The 23,954-nt window shown below is 46.8% G+C and overlaps 1 protein-coding gene across 1 annotated transcript in view; it reads left to right on the top strand.

The window, feature by feature from the left end:
• Positions 1-20,325, top strand: part of LOC123023539 (glycogen [starch] synthase, liver-like) — a 26,528-nt gene extending 6,203 nt beyond the window's left edge. The window contains exons 3-12 of the mRNA XM_044430373.1: positions 2,132-2,249; positions 4,489-4,609; positions 5,305-5,411; positions 7,425-7,484; positions 8,779-8,857; positions 12,124-12,237; positions 14,109-14,235; positions 15,659-15,822; positions 17,110-17,190; positions 18,338-20,325. Coding sequence (XP_044286308.1) covers positions 2,132-2,249; positions 4,489-4,609; positions 5,305-5,411; positions 7,425-7,484; positions 8,779-8,857; positions 12,124-12,237; positions 14,109-14,235; positions 15,659-15,822; positions 17,110-17,190; positions 18,338-18,559 — 1,193 coding nt within the window. The 3' untranslated portion in view covers positions 18,560-20,325. The remainder of the gene's footprint in view (positions 1-2,131; positions 2,250-4,488; positions 4,610-5,304; positions 5,412-7,424; positions 7,485-8,778; positions 8,858-12,123; positions 12,238-14,108; positions 14,236-15,658; positions 15,823-17,109; positions 17,191-18,337) is intronic.
• The last annotated feature ends 3,629 nt before the right edge of the window (positions 20,326-23,954 follow it).

Raw genomic sequence — 23,954 nt, forward strand, 5'->3', positions numbered from 1 at the left:
TTATTTAAACATCATTTTAATTGTTAAAACATATGATTTGGCCAGGGAAACTTCTTCTTCCTTCTCTTTCTCCTCCTATACTTTTATTTACTTATTTTATACTGATAATTTTAATTTTATATTTGTAACTCAGTGTATTTTTTGTATTTTTGTATTTAATGGTAATTTATTATGTTCTATTGTATTTCAATGTATTTTATTGTGTTGTAAGCCACCCCGAGGTTTCGGCAAGGGGCGGCATAGAAATATAATAATAATAATAATAATAATAATAATAATAATAATAATAATAATAATAATAAGCTTAAATAAGATTGCATTCTTATGGAAGCTGGAATGTTTGGCATTATAATAATAGGGTAGATTTATTTATTTATACATGTATTTATAGGCTGCCTATAATTGCCAGGGCCTTCCTTGGCAATTTTAACATTTCCCTAGAGATCTGGTGGGCTAAATTTCAGCTGCACCACTTAAAGTTCTCCAAGAAGCAGTAGCCCCACAGAACAAGGACTGGAAAATGAGCACATGCGCATTTACATATGCTCAAAAGTGTGTCTGTGGACTGTGCTTGGTAAGGACATGTTCATTTGCAAAAAGAGATGTGATAACAGGGCAGGGGATGGTGCCGGATTTCAGAAAAATCCTCAAGAAGAAAGATTTGGGGGCAGCAGCAGAATTTGGAGGACTTGTGTGCAAATAGGGGAATCAAATATGGCAGAAAACATCCGGACCCCATACCTTTATTCCGGCAAGTGCCCATGGGAGCAGGCCGGTGGGACAGATGGTCTCCTAAAGAGTCACGTCTGCAAATGAAAGATGTGGGGCATCAGTCCTCGTGGGTCACCCGCTAACCTGACCTCTGCTGCCCCACATCAATTAGAACTGGGCCACACTGATTAACCACCTAAAACCATTGTTAAGATTGGCTCTGCCCTTCTTCGAATCCTGCAGTCTTGCGAAGGGGCCCAATGTTAGGGATACGCAGTGCTCCCGGTCAGCTGCCAAATTGTGAAATTTGCCTATTGCTCAAAAATGGTCAATGATCTTTGCCAGAGTAGATAATTAAGCTTGCAATCTACCCAAGGGCATGGCGATCAAAACAGCCCACTTACAATTTGCAGACAGGCCAAACTTTGCTCGCAGAGAGCACTGTAGTGGTTCCTGTAGACTGACAGCCACCTTGTTTTGGGAGTCGTTACTCCAGCCTAGTTCAGTGCTGGCAGACCCCAGAAAGAGGCAACCACGAGAGCAAAACCATCGCCCAGGATTTGGTTCCAGGATCGGTCCCCATCCTGCTCTTTACAGCCCATCCCTCTAAAACTGAAGGCTATCTTGGAAGAGTCCCCCTATGCTCAGCATTCTCTGAAGGCACAATCCTATGCATTGTTTGCCAAGAGAAGTCCTAACATGGCCCTGCCAACTACGATGTCTGGAACGGACATGCTGAGAACTTAGGGATCATTTCTCTCTAAACATGGATAGGATTTTGTTGTTTCTGTGCTATCAAGTTGTCTTCAATTTCGGGTGCCCCATGCAAGAATCCTCTCCAAAATGTTCTGTCCCTGACAGCTCATCTCAGCTCTTGGAAACTCACGAAGAGGATCACATCCTTTTTTACCAAAACATTCATTGAACCAGATTAGTAACACTACTGCTAATATTGGTAATTACTCAGTCCAATCCACAAATGTAGATTGCCTGCAATTCCCACGGCTATAATGACTTCTGATTCTCATCCAAACTGTAACATGTTCAGGATTAAACATGTGATGTATGGGATAATTTCTCCCTCCTGTGTCTGCGTGGTTTTGTGGTCGGAAGACCCAAGATCCAGCATAGGAATATAGGAAGCTCCCTGGGCCCACCTAACTAAGTGTTCTGGACACTGACTGGCAGCAACCCTGCAGGGTTTCCTAGCCCCTGCCTGCAGATGCCAGAGACTGAACTGGAGGGTCAGAAGAACTGCACTGAGATACAAATGCCAGAATTCTGTCCTTCCTCCTTCCCCCTCTCCCTCCGAGCTGGGCATGATGTGAAATGCAGGCAGCCTGCCTCTTTCTTTTGCCTTGAGATCTTTTAAGCTACTTAAAAGGGAGCTTTTAACCTCCCTTCCCTCTGCTTTTTCCAGATGTTGTCACCCCCAACGGTCTGAACATTAAGAAATTCTCGGCCATGCATGAGTTCCAGAATTTGCATGCCACCTGCAAATCAAGGATCCAAGAGTTCGTTCGGGGCCATTTCTATGGGTAAGCTCTCCTGGTCAAAGGGATGGGTGGGTTGCTTCACAATTTGGGGGTGTTTTTATATAAAAGACCCCAACACTTAGTGCAAAATTCCAGCTTCCTTCCATGTGTGGAAATAGCCTTGCTGTGAAGACTACCATCAATTGATTTTTAAAATCCTTATATCTGGACCAGGGTAGCACTATGGATCATGTAAAGAGCTGGAGTCCATCAAACAATTTGGAGTCAGTGGGCACATCTGGAATTTTGGGAGTCTGTCATGAGCAGTCTCATAAAGTGCCCACCATGGGTGAATAAGGGTTGTCCATTTGTAAACTGGCTTCCATTAGAAGCACGACTGGTACAAAGGCAATATTTTCTTAATTTCCCAGAAGGCAAACCAGCGAGATGAGGGGCTTCTCTGGTGTTTCTTATGAGCTTGTGATCCCATGGAGGTTTATGGGGCCTTTCATGACATCGTTGTCTTCCAGGGCCTTTCCCAAGTTTTCTAGCCTTTATAACAAGGAAAATCTGGTGTTAAATTTTAAATTGTGACAAACCAGAGTAAAAGGTTCGTGGAATGGGGAGAATCCGCTACAGTGCTTCTGTGCCACACTGCCACCTTCTGGTTGGTTAACAGAATGCGCAGAGGCAGGGACCTACAAAACCTTGGGAAAAGCCCCCTGCATAGGATGGATTTTTCCTCTGCTATGAAAATGGAAAAAGAAGCTTCCTTACAGCAACAGGTTAAACCTTTTATGCAGAGAAGCCCTGAAAGGAAAATCACTTTTTTAAAGAACATAAGAATAAGGCCTGAGCTCCAACGTTCAGAAACACTCTTTTGGAACCCAGGTACTGGAGAACTTTGCTTTGCAGCATGTTGGTAACCCACTCAAAAAAAAATTAATTCAACAAACCTGGGGCTCCCCAAGAGACATGTCTGGGGGTGCACTGGTACACCATGTTGCAGACCTTAGGGCTAATAAATACATATGTAAAGCAGCATACCAGCTTCCCACTTAAAGATGCTAATTAACATGTTGAGGTCCATGTTGGAGGCCCAGAACTAAAGAACTGAGTAGCAACTTTCTCTGTCTTTCTCTGTCTCTGTCTGAGTAGCAACTTTCTCTGTCTGCTCCTAAGGTTGCATCCTGCACCTAATACCATACATTTCAGTTCTAACATGAAATAGAATAGCTGCCTTAGAAAATAGGACTGCAGGTAGACTTCCAGATTCTTAGCAAAGAAGCTGAGCTGTTTCCAATTATTTTACCCCTTGTTTGCCACAAACAAACATATGTATTTTTAGCTCATTGATTATATTTATAAGGTGTCCATTGAACTAATCCTCTAAGCATCTTGCAATTTTAAAATAGAATTAAAAAGTACAATGTGCAAAACTCTGAAAACACAGTAGAAGAAAGTATAAAAGTACATTAAAAGTCAGCACAATTTGTAAAAATGCAGTGCAAAACCAATCTGTCTGGGATTAATATAGACACATAGTTTGCAGGGGGAAAGAAGAGAGGGTCCTGGCACTGGTTCAACCATCCCACCGCCCTCTGTCTTCTGCCACTTCTCGGGCCTCTTTTCCCCTCTTGCAAGAGTGTATATGTGAGACAGGGCAGAGGCTTTCAGGGGAAATGAAAAGCAGACGAATGATTCCTGAGTCTATTGCTTCAGCCCTGCAAAGAATACCAGTCCCCTTCCTTTGCAGGGGAGTCGCTGCACCTGGATTTCCAAAGCAGAATTTGCCACCGAACACTTAGATTTTGGCTAGCCAAATGCTGGTCTGCAGGATCATTCCAGCCCTTGGACCTTCCCCATCTGGCCCAGGGACCTGCACTCCTTCTGTAATCCTCTCTGCCCACCTGGCCCTTCATCCTGGCCGGGGGTCTCTGGGGAATTTGGGAAATTCCCATGGGGTGGGAAAAGGAAACCTTTTGTGACCAGTTTTCGTTGTCCACCCTGGCTTAGTAGAATGTTTGAAGCAGTCTTCAGTGGAATCCGTGGAGTGACAAGCCTTTTCTCTGATGAGGCCTGCGTGAACTGAGGAAAACTTCTATGCCTTGTGGGCATCTTCTTTCGCTCTTGTACCATCTGTGGCCCATGGAGGAAGCAGGTGGTCTGTTGGCCTCACAGCACCAGGATTTCAAAATTCACTCCAGCTTGTAGCTATACATTGGTGACCTTCACTTGTCATGGTCTAAAGCCTGTGCTGTTTGATTAACTCCACCTTGACGCTTGTTTGCTCTGCTTTCAGCCATCTTGATTTCAACCTTGAAAGGACCTTGTTTTTCTTCATCGCGGGGAGATACGAGTTTTCGAACAAAGGGGCTGACATGTTTCTGGAGGCCTTATCTAGATTAAACTTCCTACTGAGGGTAAGAACAAATCTATCTCTGTATGAAGCTCTCTGAGTCACTCCGAAAAACATAAGAAAAGCCCTGCAGGATCAGGCGAAAGACCTGTAGTCCAGGATTCTGTTCCTGCCATGGTCAAGCAAATGTCCCTGAGAAGCTCATGAGCGGAAGATACTCACAAATGCGCTCTCCTGTTCATGCTCTCCAGGAAATGCTTTACAGAGGTGTACAGCCTCTGAGACCGAAAACAATAAAGCACCCTCAAGCCCAGCAGCCTGATCCTCAATGAACTTGTCTCACCCCTTGATGAAGTCCCTAGATGGGTGACCTTCACTCCCTCATGAGGTAGCTCGTTTCACAGTTTATTGATGTACCAGCTACAGGTTCCAGGATTATGAAAGAGGGAGAGAGAAATCTCTTATCTCCTTGCTGCAGTTTGTACATCGTCATGCATCTCCATCACATCCCCTCTTTGCTTGTCTCCCCATAAGCTAAACCGTCATGGGCCTCCCAATATCCCCTCACCTGTGAATTGCTTCTGCCTCTTGATCATCTCAGTTACCCTTTTCTGCACTTTTCCAGATCAACGCTATCCTTTTCAGTGTGCGCTGATCAGAACTGTGCACGGTAATCCACGTCGAATTGCACCATCGTTCTGTATCAGGGCATTCTAATATTTAGTTTTAGTTCTGATTCCCTTCCTTGTCATCTTCCAGGTCCACAGGAGTGACATCACGGTCATCGTGTTCTTCATAATGCCAGCACACACCAACAATTTCAACGTGGAAACTTTGAAAGGCCAGGCAGTCCGAAAGCAGCTCTGGTAAGCTTCTTCCTTTCTCTTTGCAAGTGGTGAAAGCTTTGTTTCTGGGAAGAGATCAGGCTGGAAGGTTTTCACATAAGCAATGGAAAAGGAAGGTCTGGTCCACATCTCAGACTGTGCCAGCTCAGACTTCAGGTGGGAAGGCCACATTTTTGACATCCTCCACCACGAAAAGCTCCTTGCATGCAGTCAGCTGTCTCATCAGGATGAGGGCCTTGTTTTTTCTTTCTTTGATGGGTTAGTTTATTATGCGGGGACTTTTGTGTTTGCTCAAACGTGGCAGAACATGCAAAACCTGGTTTCTTACCCTTCCAAGTTCTGAAGTGGGACAGTCCAAAATTCTGCCATGCTATTCTGGTAAGACCTAGAATGGCTTGAAGTGTGAGGGACTATATTTCTCCTCATGTCCTCCATCTAGATGGGGAGAAATGGACAGATTCTGTGCTTAACTGTTGGAATGGGAGAGAAATTCATTCTGTTCATGTTTTTATGCAAACTGAAACACAAACTGAACCATCCAGAGAGTTGTTGGTTATTGAGTGGTTTAGAAATTGATTGATTGATTGAATGAATGAATATATTTCCTTTCACACAGCTTAGTTAGAGGGTGGTTATGTTCTCTGTCTTCCAATTTGCAGGGAATGGGAGGGCAACCCTAAAAAATGAAAGGGTCTTGGGTTGCCTTTTGGGGGAATCTAATGCATAGCCATGGATCTGTAGGCTGTTAGGAGGGCTTGTCCTGTCTTCCTGTATCTGATATACATTTGGTAATACACCAAATGTTATAAAAGTGTGTGTGTGTGTGTGTGTGTGTGTGTGTGTATTTAGAGGACTTCTATGCCGCCCCATTTGCCGAAGCCTCGGGGCGGCACACAATCATAAATAAATAACATAATATAAAACAATATAATTTAGCAGTATAACAGTAAAATTTAAGTTGCCTTGGCCAAATAATAAAATAAATAAATAATATTAACAATTAAAATAACGTATGAATAAAAAGGCGCCAAAAAACAAATAACGACGGTGCCAGGCGGACCTCTCTGGGGAGCGCATTCCATAGATTGGGCGCCACCGCAGAGAATGCCCTCCTCCGAGTACCCACCCTCCTAATTTCCTTCACGGAGGGTTCCCGGAGAAGGGCCTCTCCTGCAGATTTCAGGGGGCGGCCGGGCATATATGGATGTAAGTGCTCCTTCAGGTAACCAGGACCCAAGCCATTTCGGGCCTTAAAGGTCATCACCAACACCTTGAATTGGGCCCGGACTTCAATGGGAAGCCAGTGAAGCTGATGGAGGACTGGAGTCATGTGAACATAACTCCCAGTCCCCGTCAGCAGCCTGGCAGCTCTATTTTGAGCCAATTGAAGTATCCGGACTGTCTCCAAGGGCAGCCTCACGTAGAGCGTGTTACAGAAGTCAAGTCGGGAAGTCACCAACGTGTGTGTCACTGTCACCAGGCAGTTGTTCTCCAGGTAGGGGCGCGGCTGATGGATCAGCCGAAGCTGAAAGTACCATATAATAGTGCCATGAGGACTAGAATTTTGAAAAAACTGATTCTCATGAAGTCTGAATTTTGAGCCAGAGTTATCTGCAACATAACTGTGAGAACCATTCTGGTGCAGCGGTTAAGAGCACAGGACTGGGACTCGTGATCTGGGTTCTAGTCCTTGCTCAGCCGTGGAGCCAATGGCGTGCCCTTAGGCCAGTCACAGACTCTCAGCCTGACCTACCTCATAGGGTTGTTGTTGTTGAGATAAGATTGAGGGCAGCAGGAGGAGAATAAAATAAGCCACTCTGAGCTCACTGTAAGAAAAAAGGTGGGGTAGAAATCTAATAAATAAAAAATAAAATGTATCTCCTGCACTGTCTCCTTCTAATGGAAGGCAAATCCAGGTTGCATTCTCCAGATCATATCTCACCATCTGGGGACATAATCAGAGTAAATAACAGAGAAAGGATGAGCTGAGCAAGCCACGTGGAAACATTGACGATTTGTTTTGCTGCCTCTTAGGGACACTGCACATTCTGTGACGGAGAAGTTTGGCAAGAAGCTCTATGACGCTCTATTAAGGTGACTGTCCCATTTCTTCCACTGCATTCCAGAATGGCCTCCCACAACCTGGTGTTCCAGGTGTTTTGGACTACAGCACTGCTGAGCATTGGTCATGCTTGGATGGGGCTGATGGGAATTGGTCCAGAACATATGGAGGGCCCCAGCTGGAGGAAAGCTGAGGGGCACGCTGATGAGTATTTTATCACCTTCCAGATCCAGAGTCCCCTCTATGGGGTGTATTCTGGGGAATGCTCCTTCCTGGAAGATGCTTCTAAGGTGCTTCCTAAGCAGAGGGTGCTTCCTTGCAGAAATGGGGGCGCTGCACCAGGGCTGGCCCGGCGGGGGGTGGGTGTGAACGACAGAGGTGTGTGAGCCACACGCCTGCCCTGCATCGCACAAGCTTCTTTGCTGCCCTCAGTTGCGTGGAAGATGCTGTCCCTGCACAAGTGGCACAGGACAATGCAGCAGCGAGCCCAGTCAAATTCTGTGCATAGAATCATCTTGCCCTTCACCTTAGTCGGCAAAACCTGCTCGACTGGCCCCGAGCAACGCAGCAGTTTGTCCTGCCGGTTGGAAGCAGCTTGCTTAGCTTTCCGTGGGTGCAGAGTGTGTGTGTTCTACAGGGAACCAGCACCGAGCGTGGTAATCATTGCACACAGTCTGCAGGAAGCGCCATTTGCTTCCTCGCTTGCTTGTTGCTGCTCTGATGTGCCCCCAAGTCATCTCCGAGCAATGGCAACCCTACCGATGGGGGGCCCCCAAGATCTCCCGTCCCCGGCAGCCCTGCTCAGCTCCTGCAACTCCAGGCTGCGGCTTCCTTCACGGAATCGATCCGTCTCATGGCCGGGCTTCCTTTATCTCTCCTGTCTTCGACTTCCCCTGGCGAGATCGTTATGCACGACAGTGGATGAAATGGAGTGGAGGGAGACTAGGGAAGCTGCTTTGGGTTCCTCAGAAGAGGAAAGAAGGCTGATGTAAATGTGATGGTGGTGATACGATCGTCCGGCAGCTTCCCATTCTGTGCCCCATGAAAATGTGTGCGTCACAAACCGGAGAAGTTGTCCGGACATCCTGTAAAATCCCATGAAAGCTGCAGGGCAGTTGCACATTAAAGCTTCCTTAAATGCAGTGAGCTGACACACTTACTTGAAGGGAAGCGCCGTTTAACTCAGGGGGGTTTCCTTGGCAAAGTCAGGCATAGAATGGTCTGGTTTGTCCTAGTGATACTGGCCAGGCATCAATGTGAAAGATAAAATTGACCTTAGGAAACATCTTCCTTTTCATTAAAAGATTTTCCATCTTGCCTTCTCAGAGGAGAAATTCCCGATATGAACAAGATCCTGGATCGTGACGATCTGACCATCATGAAACGAGCCATATATTCAACCCAGGTTAGAGTAAAGAGTGTCTGTCGCCCCTCCCCTCCCCTCCCTCCCTCCCTCTCTCTCTCTCTCTCTTTTCTCTTTTTACTGGTCTAGTTCTGTACAGTGCAGTAAACCTATAATTCAGCTGTATCATTGGGAAGGAGAGGAATAGGTTCTGCCATAAAAATATTATTTCCAGGCAAAAAAACTGTGTGTCATGGGAAAGTGTTCTGGCAGCAAGTTTTCTGGGTGCAAGTGCCAATTTATTTCTGTCCTTTTATATGTCTAGGGCAGTGATGACAAACCTTTTAGAGACCGAGTGCCCAAGCTGCAACCCAAAACACACTTATTTATCGTAAAGTGCCAACACTACAATAAAACCTGAAACAGGTTTTAGTTTAGAAAAAGCAACTCACAGCCAGTCCAAGCATATCTACCTGTATCTATCTATCCTTGACAGCAAACTCACTGGATATGTGAAAGCTCGGACGAGTTGCAGCTACTGAATCGCGGCTAGGGACATCATCGCCTGGCACTGGGACTCTTTCCGAGCATGCACATGCCCCTGTGTGTGCTGTTATCTGATGTTCAGCGGCTGGGGAGATGCTGGGGGAACTTGGCTTGCATGCTACAAAAGAGTGCTCTGAGTACCCGCTGCGCCTCCTGTACCATAGGTTCGCCACCACTGGCCTAACCCTACCATGGTTCACTCCCCTAACCCTAATAAAGGGGTAAAATACCACTGAAAGTGGAGGTTTTGTAGCTTTTTCGGCACAGCCAGTGCTTTTTTGTAAAAAAAAAAAGGTGCTGGAATCCACGTCGCCGGCAGAAAGTGCGCGACCGCACACGCCAATCCCAAGCCAAGCAGCGGAGCAGCGTCCCAAGCTGAGAGCAGCGCCTCCACTATCTCACTATCAGATAGGAGACACAAAAGCAGCCTGCAGGCACTATGTTCCTGATGTTTGCTGCTGATCTGCTACGATGCAAAATCACTTCAAAAAATCCATTGGAAAAACAGGTGCTGCAACGCTGTTCCGCTGTGTTTTATGACAAAAAAAGCCCTGTGCACAGCTCCTCATTTCTGCCCATTCTAAAGACATTCCAACCATCAAAATCCGGCTAGCACACCTCATTTTTCTAACCCTAACCCTACCCTAGTGCACACCCCTAACCCTAATTTTGGGGTAAAGTTCCATTGAAAATAATGCGATTTTCAAAAAGCCTTCCTTGAGTAGACTTTTCTGCACTGCTCATCATTTCTGTCCATTCTAAACACATTCCAACCATCAAAATCATGCCCAGACACCTCGTTTTTCTAACCCTAACCCTACCTTGGTGCACACCCCTAACCCTAATCCAGGGGTAATGTTCCATTGAAAATAATGAGATTTTGAAAACGCCTTCTTTGAGTAGCTTTTTCTGCACTGCTCATCATTTCTGCCCATTCTAAAGACATTCCAACCATCAAAATCCTGCTATTACACCTCATTTTTCTAACCCTAACCCTATCCTGGTGCATGCCCCTAACCCTAATTTTGGGGTAAAGTTCCATTGAAAATAATGAGATTTTGAAAAAGCCTTCCTTGAGTAGCTTTTTCTGCACTGCTCATCATTTCTGCCCATTCTAAAGACATTCCAACCATCAAAATCCTGCTATTACACCTCATTTTTCTAACCCTAACCCTATCCTGGTGCATGCCCCTAACCCTAATTTTGGGGTAAAGTTCCATTGAAAATAATGAGATTTTGAAAAAGCCTTCCTTGAGTAGCTTTTTCTGCACTGCTCATCATTTCTGTCCATTCTAAACACATTCCAACCATCAAAATCATGCCCAGACACCTCATTTTTCTAACCCTAACCCTACCCTGGTGCACACCCCTAACCCTAATCCAGGAGTAATGTTCCTTTGAAAACAATGAGATTTTGAAAAAGCCTTCCTTGAGTAGCTTTTTCTGCCCAGCTCATCATTTTTGCCCATTCTAAACACATTCCAACCATCAAAATCATGCCCAGACACCTCGTTTTTCCAACCCTAACCCTACCTTGGTGCACACCCCTAACCCTAATCCAGGGGTATGGTTCCTTTGAAAACAATGAGATTTTGAAAAAGCCTTCCTTCAGAAGCTTTCTCTGCACAGCTCAGCATTTCTGCCCATTCTGAACACACTCCAACCATCAAAATCATGCCGGGACCCCTCGCTTTTCTAACCCTAATCCAGTGATGACGAACCTTTTAGACATCAAGTGTCCAAACTGCAACCGAAAACCCACTTATTTCTCGCAAAGTGCCTACACTGCCAAAACCTGAAAATTCTGGTTTTAGTTTAGAGAAAACAACTCACAGCCAGTCCAAGAAAATATATCTATGTCCCTGGCAGTGCACTGACCAGACATACGAAAGCTCGGACGAGTCGCGGCTTGTGATGTCATCGCCTGGCACCACTACTCCTTTCCGAGCAGCGCATGGCCCCTGTGTGCGCTGTCATCCAGTGCTCAGCTGCTGGGGCAATGCTGGGGCTACTTGGCTCACATTCCAGCAGAGAGGGCTCTGTATGTCCACTGTGGCACACGTGCCATAGGTTCTCTTCTACTGGTCCATGGGATGGAAAGCAATTCAGTCATAGGAAGCCATAGCTGCAATCTGACATGGTACGCTCCAGAGTCCAGACTTCGGGAAGCATCCAGTGTTGTCCTGGCACTAGTAGAAATGGTGCTGTGCCAGCATGAATCGATGCTTGTGCAATGGAAGTGGCACCATGGGAGAAACAGTTGATTTGTGAATGGAAAGAGGGGTGGGATTTTCCCCAAAACAACCAGTCATGGTTGGCCAGTGTGAAAGTCACTCAAAGGCCGATTTGAGAGCGTTCGAGTCCCCGCTCAGCCATGGAGCTCATTAGGTGACTTTGAGCCAGGCACAGACTCTCAGCCCAGCCTACCTTGCAGGGTTGTTTTTGTGGGGGAAAACTGATGATGTCAGCTGCTTTGCATTCATTGTAAGAAAAAAGCGTGAGATAAATCTAATAAATAACTAATCAAAGATTGAGGTATTGATGGCATTCTTTCTACCCACACCTCACCAAATGCTTGCTGAAATAGAAAAGGAGTTTCGCCCATTTCTTAAAAATCCTACCAAGTTAAGTAATAAATTTTTCATGGAAGAAAATTCTCTAACAAGGGGTGCTTGTACAGAGAAGACCCTGCTTCTCTTTTTAGAATGCACCCTATTGGTTACAAGTTGGCCTTTATTCGTTGTTTGCAAGAGATACACTAAACATGTGTTGTCTTGCTTCAGCGACAGAGCCTGCCTCCCGTGACAACCCACAACATGATCGATGATTCCAGTGACCCCATCCTCAGCACCATTAGACGGATCGGTCTTTTCAACAACCGGACGGATCGGGTTAAGGTAAAACACTCCCAGCTTGATGGTTTTTCCTCTTCCTCACAAAAGCAGGAAGTTCCGGCCAAGCCGGACAAGGAGAAAGCAATTCGTTATTTGTAGAGGGTGGAGGGAAAGAGATGGAGCTGCCTTCGCTCAGCCCGCCCATCCGCATTCTGCACCCTGAGCCACCCCCGGCTGTTCCCAGACCTTCTTCCCCTTTTTTCAGTGAGTCTGCCTTCCCACCACCATCATCACCGGCTCCTCTTGCACTGGGAGTGCGGTTTCCCCTTACTTGTTACAAGGAGCAGCCAGTCTCTTTGCAAAACAGCTCTTTATTTCCCATTCACAGCTGACAAACTACAGCCACTGAAAGATGAGTCTCTGCACATGAACTAAGCAAATGGTTCAACCCCAATTAGAAATGGCTTCCAAAACGTTCAGTATCCTAGGGCTCCATCCCTCTGGGCAGATCCCCTGGAGAAGACCAAGCTCCTCGGTGGACAGAGGCTCTCTCCCTGGGTCTCCTTTCTACCCTGCCATTGCATCGTGGAGTCGGGGACTGGACCAGGCCTGTCTTCCGCCTCTCCTGTTCCTTCTCCCTGCACCTCCAAACCCCACCTGTTCCCATGGTCTGCCGGAGTACCTGGAGACGGCACCCTTGAGATGACCTCGTCCTCCTCCACTACCTTGATTCCCACACTCCCCAATTCCCAGCCGTCACAGTCCTCAGACTCCAGAAGGTGCACCAAGAACAGCCGCCTCGCCCATTCCCAGCATCTTGCTCCTCACCCCTGGTTCATCTTTGCCGCCACTTGCTTGTTGGAGGGGCAGGAAGCCCATGCGCGAGCGGTCGGGGCATCTGCTGTGTAGAGAGCGGGCCCGTCTCTCGCTGATTGCGGAGATTCTGAGCAGCGGGACAAGAACTGGGTGCTTTCCAGGTCGCCTGGTGAAGTTTCCCAGGCAGAGCATGAGAATCGGTCTGTTTTGGTAGGGACAAAAGGGTGTTCAGGAGGGGAGGGGGGCAGCTGGGGGACCCAGGCCTTGACTCCGTAAGGAGACATCAGGAGAAATGAGCTGCCCGGCTGGAGGGGCTTTGCCACCCTGAGGGTGAAGCCAGAAATTTACTGAAAGGGAGGGACGGAGGAGGAGTTTTCCACTTTGGATACAACTCTTTACATGGGCAGGTGCTTCTCCCTTGCCTTTGGCAGAAGGCTGCTTAGAATCCATACAGTTCTGTAGTCTGGAAGACTGCACTTCCAAGGATTGTCTTGAGTTTTGAACCCAGAAGGAAGGAGGGGGAGGACCGACTCAAGACATGCGGTTCCCCCAACTCTGGTAGAGCAAGAAAATGGGAGGTGAACCAGAAGGATGCAACGGTGATGAGGAGGAGCGAGTCAAAAGGGCCACCTGGGGAGGAAGACCTTGGCAGGTGCTCAGTCAGGCCTAGTGTTAGCCTTGGCCCCGCACGCAACCGGGACTCGCAGTGATTCAGATAAGGGCGCGTCACTAGCACTCTTCCCTGCGCAACCTTTGACTGGAGATGCTGAGCTCTGGTCCTTCAGAATGCATGTCCAGGATCTACTCTACCCTGAGCCGTGCATGGAAATCAGGTCATGGGAGGGACCTTGGAGATCCTGCAACTACAGCATCCCAAGCAGAGAGCCTCCCAGCCATGGCTGCCATGTCTCCTGCAAAGAGTGCCCACCTCTTCCCAGGAAGCTTCTTCTATTACCAAGTGGCTCTTACTCTTAGGAGGTTTCCCCAAGGCTTGGTCAAGGTCTTCTTCCATGGGATTTCCACCCATTGGTTCTGTTCCTGCACTCTGGAGGAACAGTAGCAGCCCTTCAGAAGCATAAAGGAAAAGGTTAGGAGATCTTCCTCTTCCTTTTCTGCAGGTGATACTGCACCCCGAATTCCTTTCTTCAACTAGCCCATTATTACCCATGGACTATGAGGAGTTCGTCAGAGGTTGCCACCTTGGTGTCTTCCCATCATACTATGAGCCCTGGGGCTATACTCCTGGTAAGCAGATTACAGATTTCCTTGCTTTTATGCATTTCATCCATTTCATCACTGGGTTCTGGAGGATGTGGTGACCAGATGAGGCCATGGCTGTCTAGCTTGGATGGGTTCTTTGGAAAAGCAGTGCCACCATTCAGGGCCTATTGCTGGTTGTTGGATAGGATAGATAAGCAGAGCCTCCAGCTTCAGAGGCAGAATATCTTCTGAATGCTGGCAGTGGAGGAGAGCTGCTACCTTAGGTTCCTTGAGTGACGTGTTGGGTGGTGATGTGAAAAGAGGTCCTTCTTGGTAGCCCAGCAGCCACTCCCTGACTCCCGCCAAGGGTGGAAAGGTTCCCGTGCTCAGTACTTTCCATCAGGATCTGGGCTGCTCCAGTGGCCAGTGGCAGGACAACCACCACCACTGGCTCCATAGGATTCATCCCAGAGCTTGCAGGACCTCTCATTCACCAGGCTTGTAATAGTCATGCTCGTAAGTCCATGCAAAAATGAATCTCTTAGCAAAAATTGACCCAAAAACCCATGTGAATGTTCACACAGATTTCAAAAATATAGATTTCCATTGACAAATGGATGCAGAAACTCAGGAGAATCCACCTGCACTTGGTGAAATGTAGGTGTTATGGAAAGTGAAGCTGAGTGGCTTGTCCGTCTTGATGCAGGACCGGATGCTGGACAGAGGTTGTCTCCAGCACCAGCATGGTTTGCACATCTCTTGCAAGGTCCCAGCACCCTCTTTGTTTGTTTTTTGGCAGCCGAGTGCACCGTCATGGGGATTCCCAGTGTGACCACAAACCTCTCAGGATTTGGCTGCTTCATGCAGGAACATGTAGCTGACCCAGCCGCTTACGGTGAGAGCTTTTAGCCCCGAAACTGGTCACTGCTGCTTTGTTTCGCCAGAGACACGCAAATCCCTTGGTTTCATGGAAAATTGTACCTTAACACTTGGTGAGGACTTGCCCGAGTCTCGTATGGGAAGTTTGGAAAAGTTTCTGCATAAATTCCAGCAGAAACAAAGATCAGGAAATGCCACACAGTTCTGCCTAATCCTTTCAGTTTATGTGGGTCTTCCGGACAAATTAAGGAATGGCCCTTCTGCATTTAAAATAACTTTATCTGCCTGGCAAGCAGATCACACCCATCTGGTCAAGAAGCTTTCCTGCCAGGGCATGAGAGTTGTTGGCCAAAACATCTGGAGGGATGCTGCTGCTGCTAAACACTTCTCAGAGTTTTACTTTAGTTGGAAAAAAAGAAGAAGGAGAATGTTGGTAGACTAAAGCAAGTACGACTATCTCCACTTTATCAGAGAAGGAATTCTGTACGGATTGTTCGTGTGTGCAATGACAGTTTGCAAGAGAAGCCTTTAAAGGTCAAAAAGTGTCTACATCTCCTTGTCTCCAGCAAACCTGCTTTTTATCCTGCAGGTATTTACATCGTGGATAGGAGATTCCGCTCCCCAGATGAGTCTTGCAACCAGCTGACGCAGTTCCTTTATGGATTCTGCCAGCAATCACGACGACAACGAATCATCCAGAGAAACCGAACGGAGAGGCTCTCAGACCTGCTGGATTGGAGATATCTAGGAAGGGTACAATCAATTACCTATTGTCCCTTCAAGATTACCAATGGTTTCATTATCATTGTCATTATTCACTGAGCAACCTAAGGGAATATCTATGCAGCATATAGTAGTCTTTTCTAAATAACTGCTTTTCCATTTAAATGAAGATTTATGCTAATTTGTTTATTTATTACATTTATATACCAACCCAAAAGGGGGAAAACAGGATCTGGGCTGCTCCGGTGGCCAGCGCTTGGGATGGTTTGCCATCCTAAAATGCTCAAATGATTAAGATCACAATATAAATACCATCATGCTAAAATATGAAAAATATTAAGTCAATAATCAGAGCAATAGATTATGGCTGAAATGGCTGCTGGATGAGGAAGTCCTATAATCTATACAGTGAAACAGCAACAAATTTCCCTGGAAAGTGCATCCGGAAGGACTTCCTGTGGATGCAAAGCCAGTAGGAGGTCCATGAACACTCACGGAATCCCAGTTGGACCCTTCCTTCCTTCCTTCCTTCCTTCCTTCCTTCCTTCCTTCCTTCCTAGCCAAAGCTCTCTGAGAAGATCTTCTGAGTCACACAAAGTAGAACTGCTCAGAAGTTGCAGGGGGCTTGATTCCCATCAAGCACTGCATGAACACTTGGCATGTCCCCCAGGAAGCTTAATTCATGGCTACAAGAAAGTGGTCTGGAGTCCAGGGAACCTAGCCTTGCCCAGGGAATCTGGTGGATTCCAATGCCCAGAATGGATTCCTCACACATCCCTAGCACAAATGCAGAACTCTACCTCCCTTCCAGCCTCTGGCTGCTTGGACAACAGCATCCCTTCTTACCTATCAGTGCCCAGCCTTGGAAGCTAAGCAAGGTCAGTCCTGGTTATAATCTGGATGGGAGACTTTGGTCCTGCATTGAGCTGGGGTGGGGTCCAGTGGCCTTCCAGGCCTTTTTTGAGCAGAGCTGGCTGGAGCTGGGGGTCAGACTAGATGACCGAGGAAACTTCTTCTGACTCACTCTGTTTCTATGTTTCTTTTTCTCTGAATTCCTTGCAAGAGGGGTTGAGATTGTACAAGGTCAGTCATTAAACCTGTTGCTTGCAACTTCAAAAACAGACAACTGTTAATGGTAGGGCAGCCAGCAGCTGCAAAACTTGGTCAAGGGATGGCATTCAGCTTGGCAGGTCACAACTGAGCAAGTCTGCTAAAAGCTCTCTTATCACAAACCGAAAATTCTTGTGTTTATTGTCTGGGAGATGTTTCTTCTATAGGCCGTCTGACTTGCAGCTCTCTCCTTCTCTCCTCTTGCAGTTTTATATGCATGCCAGGCATTTGGCTCTCAGTCGGACATTTCCCGAAAAGTTTGAGGTTGAACCAAATGCTCCGCCAAAGGTAACTTTGCTTGGCTGCAGACTTCAAACTCACCTCCCCCGATGGCCCAAGGGGCTTAGCCTTCCTGTTGTGCCACGGCTGTGCCATTCCACCTGCTGCCTGTCCCCTGCCTCTCACACATCCTCCGTTGCGTGCCCGGAAGGTCAGTCGGCAGAGCTGGAAATCAGGGCTGGCCGCCTGCCAAGGGTCCACACCCCAGCCAGGGCACACCGGCAAGAGCCCATGGAGCCGCTCCCTTTCTCTGGTGTTACCAGCTGCTTCTTGACCTGCCTGATCCAGACAAGAGTGGGGGCACGAGGGCAGAGCAGAAGGTGTGATGACCAACTCGCTTGCCACCTTCCTCGCCTGCCAAGCGAGCAAGCAGCAGCAAAGAGGAGGAGGAGGAGCAGGTGGTGAGAAGGTGGACTCCGTGGGGGGCACTGAGGATGGCCCGCCCAACAGCCCTCAGGGACCTGGAGGTGGCATTGTTTAAAACCTCTGTGGGTTGCTGCACCTGCAGCTTTCCTCTGCAGTATCCACCTCTCATTTCAGGGGACAGGGCTTTGTTTAGAAGCCCACGTCCCACTTACCAAGAAGCCCTCAGCCGCTTCTCTTGGCCACCGGTGCCTGAACCCACGTCTGGTGGACTTTCCTTCTCCTGGCTTCTGCTCCTGGGGTGGCAGTGCAGAATACCTGCGTCCTTCCAGGGTCTTGATCCCTGAGCGGCAGGGCCAGCTACAGCTTTTGCGGTGCTTTGGGTGGATGGAGCTAGCCCGTGTTCCTTCGCCCGCTGCCCTTTTCAGTTTTGCTGGACTTGAGTGTCCACCATCACCAGGCCTGGAATTCCAGGGGTCAAAAATGTAGAAAGCAGGTAAGCTGGGGAAGGCTGGACTAGAAGGACCCTACGTCTGTCATCAGCCCATGTCAGGGGCTGGTAGGCCATCATCCGGAGCCTTCGCTCCTTTGTGCATCTGTCACTGTGTGGAGACATCAGCAGGGCAACTTGGAACACTTCTGTGCCAGTGGCATATTCTGAGCCTTCAGAACGTGGGTCCAGAACCTCTTCCAGCCAGGGGGCCAAATTCCTGTGCGGAGAAGCTCTCCGGAGCTTCATGCCCATGTTGGGCAGGAGGCCAAACTTAAGGTTCATTTTGTGTTCCTCTTGCAGACGGAAGGATTCCGGTACCCGCGTCCTTCATCAGTACCCCCCTCGCCCTCCGTTTCTCAGCACAACAGCCCCCACCAAAGTGACGAGGAGGCTGAGGATGAAGATGAACGGTACGATGAAGAGGAAGAGGCTGAGAGGGACAGGCAGAACATAAAGTCTCCATTCTCCCTCAGCGTTATGCCCCATGGGAAAAAGAAGCAACATGGAGAATACAGGAACTGATGGCTTATCCCTTGCTTGGATGGCACCCTTTCCATTGCGTTCATGTCACCTTAAAGGTCAAGGGGATGCAAGCTGACATAAAGGGAATATAAATGAATGTGATGTAAGCGAAGCTTCTGAGATATTTCGAATTCCTTCCCCTACTGCCACTTATACATAGTTCTGATGCTATGTTTTCCCTTCCTGCTCCTGTTTTCAAAGGAAAAATAAGGAACGTAGAAGAAGATATTAAACCTGAGGGCTGCGTGCTGGCTTTCACATTTGTGGCCCTGGTATCTTGTCCCTGGAGAAAGAGGAAGGACGGAGTGTGGTGTGACCTGCAGACTAATAGGAGAAGAAAACCGGTGTTGCTAGAGTTGCTGCTAAGCCAGTCCTAGTCATGAAAATTAAATCGAGCTCATATTCTGCAAGAACTCAGATGCTCCTGCCTGCCTCTGTAAAAAGTTGTTTTTCCAGTAGTCCAAGACTGGGTCCAGCTTTTTTAGGATGCTGGCTGGTATTATCGGGAGGACCAGATAGGACAATTTCTAGAATTACCATTAGTGGGTACACTGGGCTACATTTCAACTTTCTGCCTGTTCTGAAAACCCTTTAACCATTTTGATTTCCCATCAGGGAAGTGCAACCCTCTTGATAGATTTCTAATTTGGTGTTTCAAATTAGATATTTGGTTGCAGGATTAGATCCACTTCTAGAAATACATTACCCCGCTGCCACGGTTTCCCTAAAGTCATATCGATCAGACATAGCCAATGTCCTCCTGCAGCCTTTTAAAGACAGAATATTAATACCTAGCTAAAATGAAACAAAATGAAAAGATAAGCTGATGATATGAAAAGCAAATATCAAAGCCAGCACACAGCTTTCTTGAGCATAAAGCATAGGCACTGGTCGCCTACCACCATTCCTCATGTTGTAGATTAAAACTAAATATGTTTAAGTAACGAGACAAAAAGTGAATGTATTCATTATAGGCTCTTAGAAGAGACATCCTTTTCAGGAATGAACTGTTCTCTGGCCATCCTGTAATTTCAACTATCATTTCTCCCTCCAGGCTAAGTTAAGGGGGGGAAAGGAGATCCATTGCATCATGGATGCAGAACTGCTTTCAGCCTGACAGCCAAATTCCATTTCAGAGAAGGGTTTGGGAGCTCTATTCCAGTTGTGGGTGGCAAAAGGGGGCAAGACCAAAGGAAAGGGAGCTGGGAAAAGCACCAGGATTGCCAGCAAATTTTAGCTTAAAGCTCTTCCTGCCAGCAAAGCAAGTAAGTCTTAAAAGGAGAGGCATTGAACCCTTCAGAATTGGGTGGAGAGGAGAATGGAACAGAGGCCAAGAAACAAGGATACGACTAGTGGTTGGAGGAAACAGAGTAGGCCTGTCTGATGTTCTGCATCCTTGTGTTAGGTAGGCTCGCCATGCATTCCTATACATGTCTACTCAGAAGTAAACCCTACTGTTTTCACATTAACAGTTGCTTGTGTATAGAACTGCAGGTTGAATTTTATAACAGTCATTAAGACACTGGTTTGCAAAAATCTAAACTATTGTATCTGAAATTCTCAGCCTGAGATTATTTATTCTGCTGATCAAGAATTCTTCAACTAAGAGCCTGACCCTTCATTCTGTAACACACACACATTTCCACTCACTCACTCAGTCACTCAATCACTCACTCACTCACTCACACAACCTTCTCTAAAAATGGCTGATATTTATTTTGAAAGTTAAAGTTTAATTTTTTGCCGTTTTTCCATTTGCCTCTCTCAAAATTTGAGAATTCACTTCGAAGAAGACTATTTCCCCCTATCTGAGTACCTGCGATTCACATGCTAGGATCTTTTTCTCCTTACCTCTGTTTTCCTACAACCTTTGGTGTGCAAAGTGTCACAGGTGGGAACATAGGAAGCTGGGCCCATAGGACATTAAGCCCGGTGCTGCCAGCATAGGCTGGCAGCAGCCATTCTCTGTGACCTGAGGTAGGAACTTTTTCTTCCTTACCTGGAGATGCCACGCCTCATACCCCAGACCATCTGCGTTCCAAGCATGTACGCAAGGTGAAGGCCTGCGAAACTGCCCACTCGAGTTTCAGCTCCTTAGCTTGCTTACTCATCAGCTGACATGACTTCAAGCACTTGTCTCCATCCCACACAAGATGACTGCTTAGTACCCCATGGTAAAATCCATGAGATGCATGTGCCAGGAATTCCTCAGAGCAATCATGGTAGGAGTGGACATGCTACCTGTAGGACAGAAGGCTTTTCTCTTTTCCCTCAGGTGTTTTTTTCAGTGCATTTTGATGTCGAGGAAATACAATTTGTCAACTGTGGTAATGCAACCTCGAGGAAAGGCCTGACATTTTGTGATGTGCAGATGAACTCAAAAAAGGGTTGTGAAGGATCATGCCAAAGGCGTCTCGAGTCCAGCATTTTCTTTGCACCATGGCCAACCGATTGCCTCTAGGAAGTCCGCAAGCAGGTCGTGAAAAGGGGGCATACACAAGACATGAAGGAATTCAAATAATTCCCATGAAAAATGTAGATGTAGAAATGCCCAACTAACTGATTAGTTAGTTCCTTTGAACTAAAAGCTGGGGAAATGCCAAATGGTCGGTGGTGCTGAGTTTTCCCACCCCTAGTCTAGGGACTACCCTAGTTGTATTTTAACCTTTAACCTCTCAGGTTCATCTATAAAAGAGCAGGGAGAGAATTTCTTTTAAAAGAGAAGGAAGAAATGCGAGGGATTGGAGCAAGCCCCACATCTTGTCTTGTCTCCCTACAACTCCCTTCACTATGGGCCATACTGGATGGGGCTGAGGAAGTCCAAAACATCTGGAAGGAATGTGCAGGTACATTTGTTTTGGCCTTTAGAAGGGTTTAAAACAATCGCAACCCCATGTCAAATCTGAGTGAAGGCTTTTGAACTGTTTTGAGCTATACTTGATTATTCTGGTTAGGGTGGAATGCAAGACCAAGGAAATGGATGCTGTTTTCCCCAAACTTTTATTAAACTATTGACCAATGGAGGGTGTAACTCTAAAGTGTTTATTTAAGTGTAATAATAGTTTCCCCCTGGTCTGGTGGCACTAGTACAACTCAAGCTTTATCAGAACTGATAATCACAAGAGCTGCAGATTAAGAAAGACAAAAGGAAAAGATAGCTGTACAGGTGCATCAGTCATATTGAATGGAAATGCAGAGTAAAAGGCAATGGAAAAAGAACCAAAACAAAACAGAGTAATCATGGATTTCAGTGCACAGAATCCAGTCAGTGCTGGAGACGTAACATTAGCAAGGACGTGCTTGTTGACTGCAGCTGAAACACAAGGTCCCTTAACTCTTTTCCAAAACTTGACTGGCAATATTGGACAGGAAGAAGTACCACCCAGCGACTCCCAAATTATCAAAGGGAAGAGCCAACCTGAGTTCAAGAGACACCACTGTGAGAAAAACCTGCTGGTGCTCGTAGTGGCAGCTGGTAGCCAGGAAACCCTTTTCCACAGCACCTCCATCTCGTTCCTGTCCATGCATTCATTGCTCAAAGAGAGAACAGTCCAATGCCTCGTTATTTCTGGCCAGAACGGACAAGAAGATGCTGCTCCAAGTTCTTCTTCTTTGTTCTCTTTGGCATCAGCTACTCTAAGCAGCATTTTGACAGATGGGAAATCAGCCAACCCAACCAGAAAGAAGGAAGGAAAAGACCTGGAGCATAAATTGCACCCAGTTGCTTCTCCAGCAGACTTAGAGGAGAGCAGGATGTTCTCCTAACCTGGAACATGAGCTTCAGGTTAAGGTTATCTCCAGGAATGGATCCCTTTAGGGAACTAGCAACCATCATAATTGTTGGCAGACATCTTTTCCAGTAGTTTACATCAAGAGTACACATATGAAGCACCCCTTTAGGTACAGCTTATGGTGCTTATCCTCTCAGCTAGGCAGAAGGTAATTTAAACTTCCAATAAATGTATGCATGCTTACTCAGAGTTATGCATCCTCTAAGATGAGAGCTTCCAAATGTGCACCAAAGAAGACCAGATTCAGAATGCAGAACAAATTACACACATAATTAGCAGTTTCGTGTTTGTTTTCTTGGTGCATAGAAGACTTGCAAACAGCAGACTGTTCTGATCAGGTATATAGTATGTGGGGGTGGGTAGGTTGAGGGTCCTATTTAAACACCAAATGGTATTCGGCTTGGTTTGCTCCCTGCTCTTGGTACCAGCATGTTTTTCAGTTTGCTTCAGAAGTGTTTGAAAATGACCATTTGAATGGAAAAGCGTTTTGCTGCATGTATCCCTTAAAAACACAAAAATAAACTTTTGAGAAAAATGTGGATTTCACAGTGCATATTTTTGGAACGCAGTTATGAATTCAGGAATGTGTGAGCATTCTCCAAAAAACTGGGCTCTTGTACATATTTAGGGTTGAGGGCAGGCCAAGGTTGGAGAGCCTGAGAAGTGGAATGGAATTCTTGTACACTTCTAGCAAACAGAGTATGTGGCTGATGGGAACGAAACATTTCCCCTCATCAGCCACTTAGCTCCTGTTAGCTTCCCCAACACAAAAGCTCCCTCCATCACCTGATCTTCCATCTAGTCTTGGAAAAAGGTTAGTGCAGCATGTGTGGAAAAGTGCGTGATGACCACGGAGACAAAGAACAGGTGTAGGGACAGAAACATTGCAACCGCTAAACACCAGCAGCAATTTCAAGTGTCTTCGATGCCTGGCTTTGGTGCTGCTTAGACATCTGTGAGCAGACGCTTGGGTTGCCGTCCTGAATGTGCTAAGGAACAAGCATTACTGCACACGGTGCCCCAAGCCGCAACTAACACTGAGCCCGGTTCACCCACCACAGTCGCCCTGGCTAGTCATCAATGAGCAGGAGCAAGAAAGCGTTTTGGGAAGTGCCTTAAAGAGAGCCAGAATCTTGGCGCATCTAAGCCCAAGCTTGTTGACACTGATCGGCAGCAGAGCCAGTCTGGTGTCATAGTTAGGCATGTGAAACCGGAATTCAGGAAAATCTAGGTTCTAGTCCTCATTCAGCCACAGAGCGCACTGGGTGATTTGGGGCCAGACTCTCAGACCAACCTACCTCACAGGGTTGTTGTTGTACAAAAAATGGAGAGAAGAGCACTATGTAAGCTGCCTTGAGTTCCTTGGAAGAAAACTGTGGGATATAAATATAAGAAAGAAAGAAATAGATTTCTTCAAGGTTGCAGGCAGGCCTCTTTCCTTTCCCTGCCTGAAGCTGCTGGGGACCAAGCTTGGTATTTACTCTGCCCGTGTATGTGGAACTCTGGGCCACTGCGGAAGAGGCCCATGTTCAGAATCAAGAGAAACAATCCAGGGATGGAATATTTCTGGGTTGTTTTGTTCCTCCCATTTATGGTAGGAGAGA

The sequence above is a fragment of the Varanus komodoensis genome, unplaced genomic scaffold, assembly GCF_004798865.1.
Source record: "Varanus komodoensis strain SLA01 unplaced genomic scaffold, ASM479886v1 scaffold1, whole genome shotgun sequence".
NCBI classification, from domain to species: domain Eukaryota; kingdom Metazoa; phylum Chordata; class Lepidosauria; order Squamata; family Varanidae; genus Varanus; species Varanus komodoensis.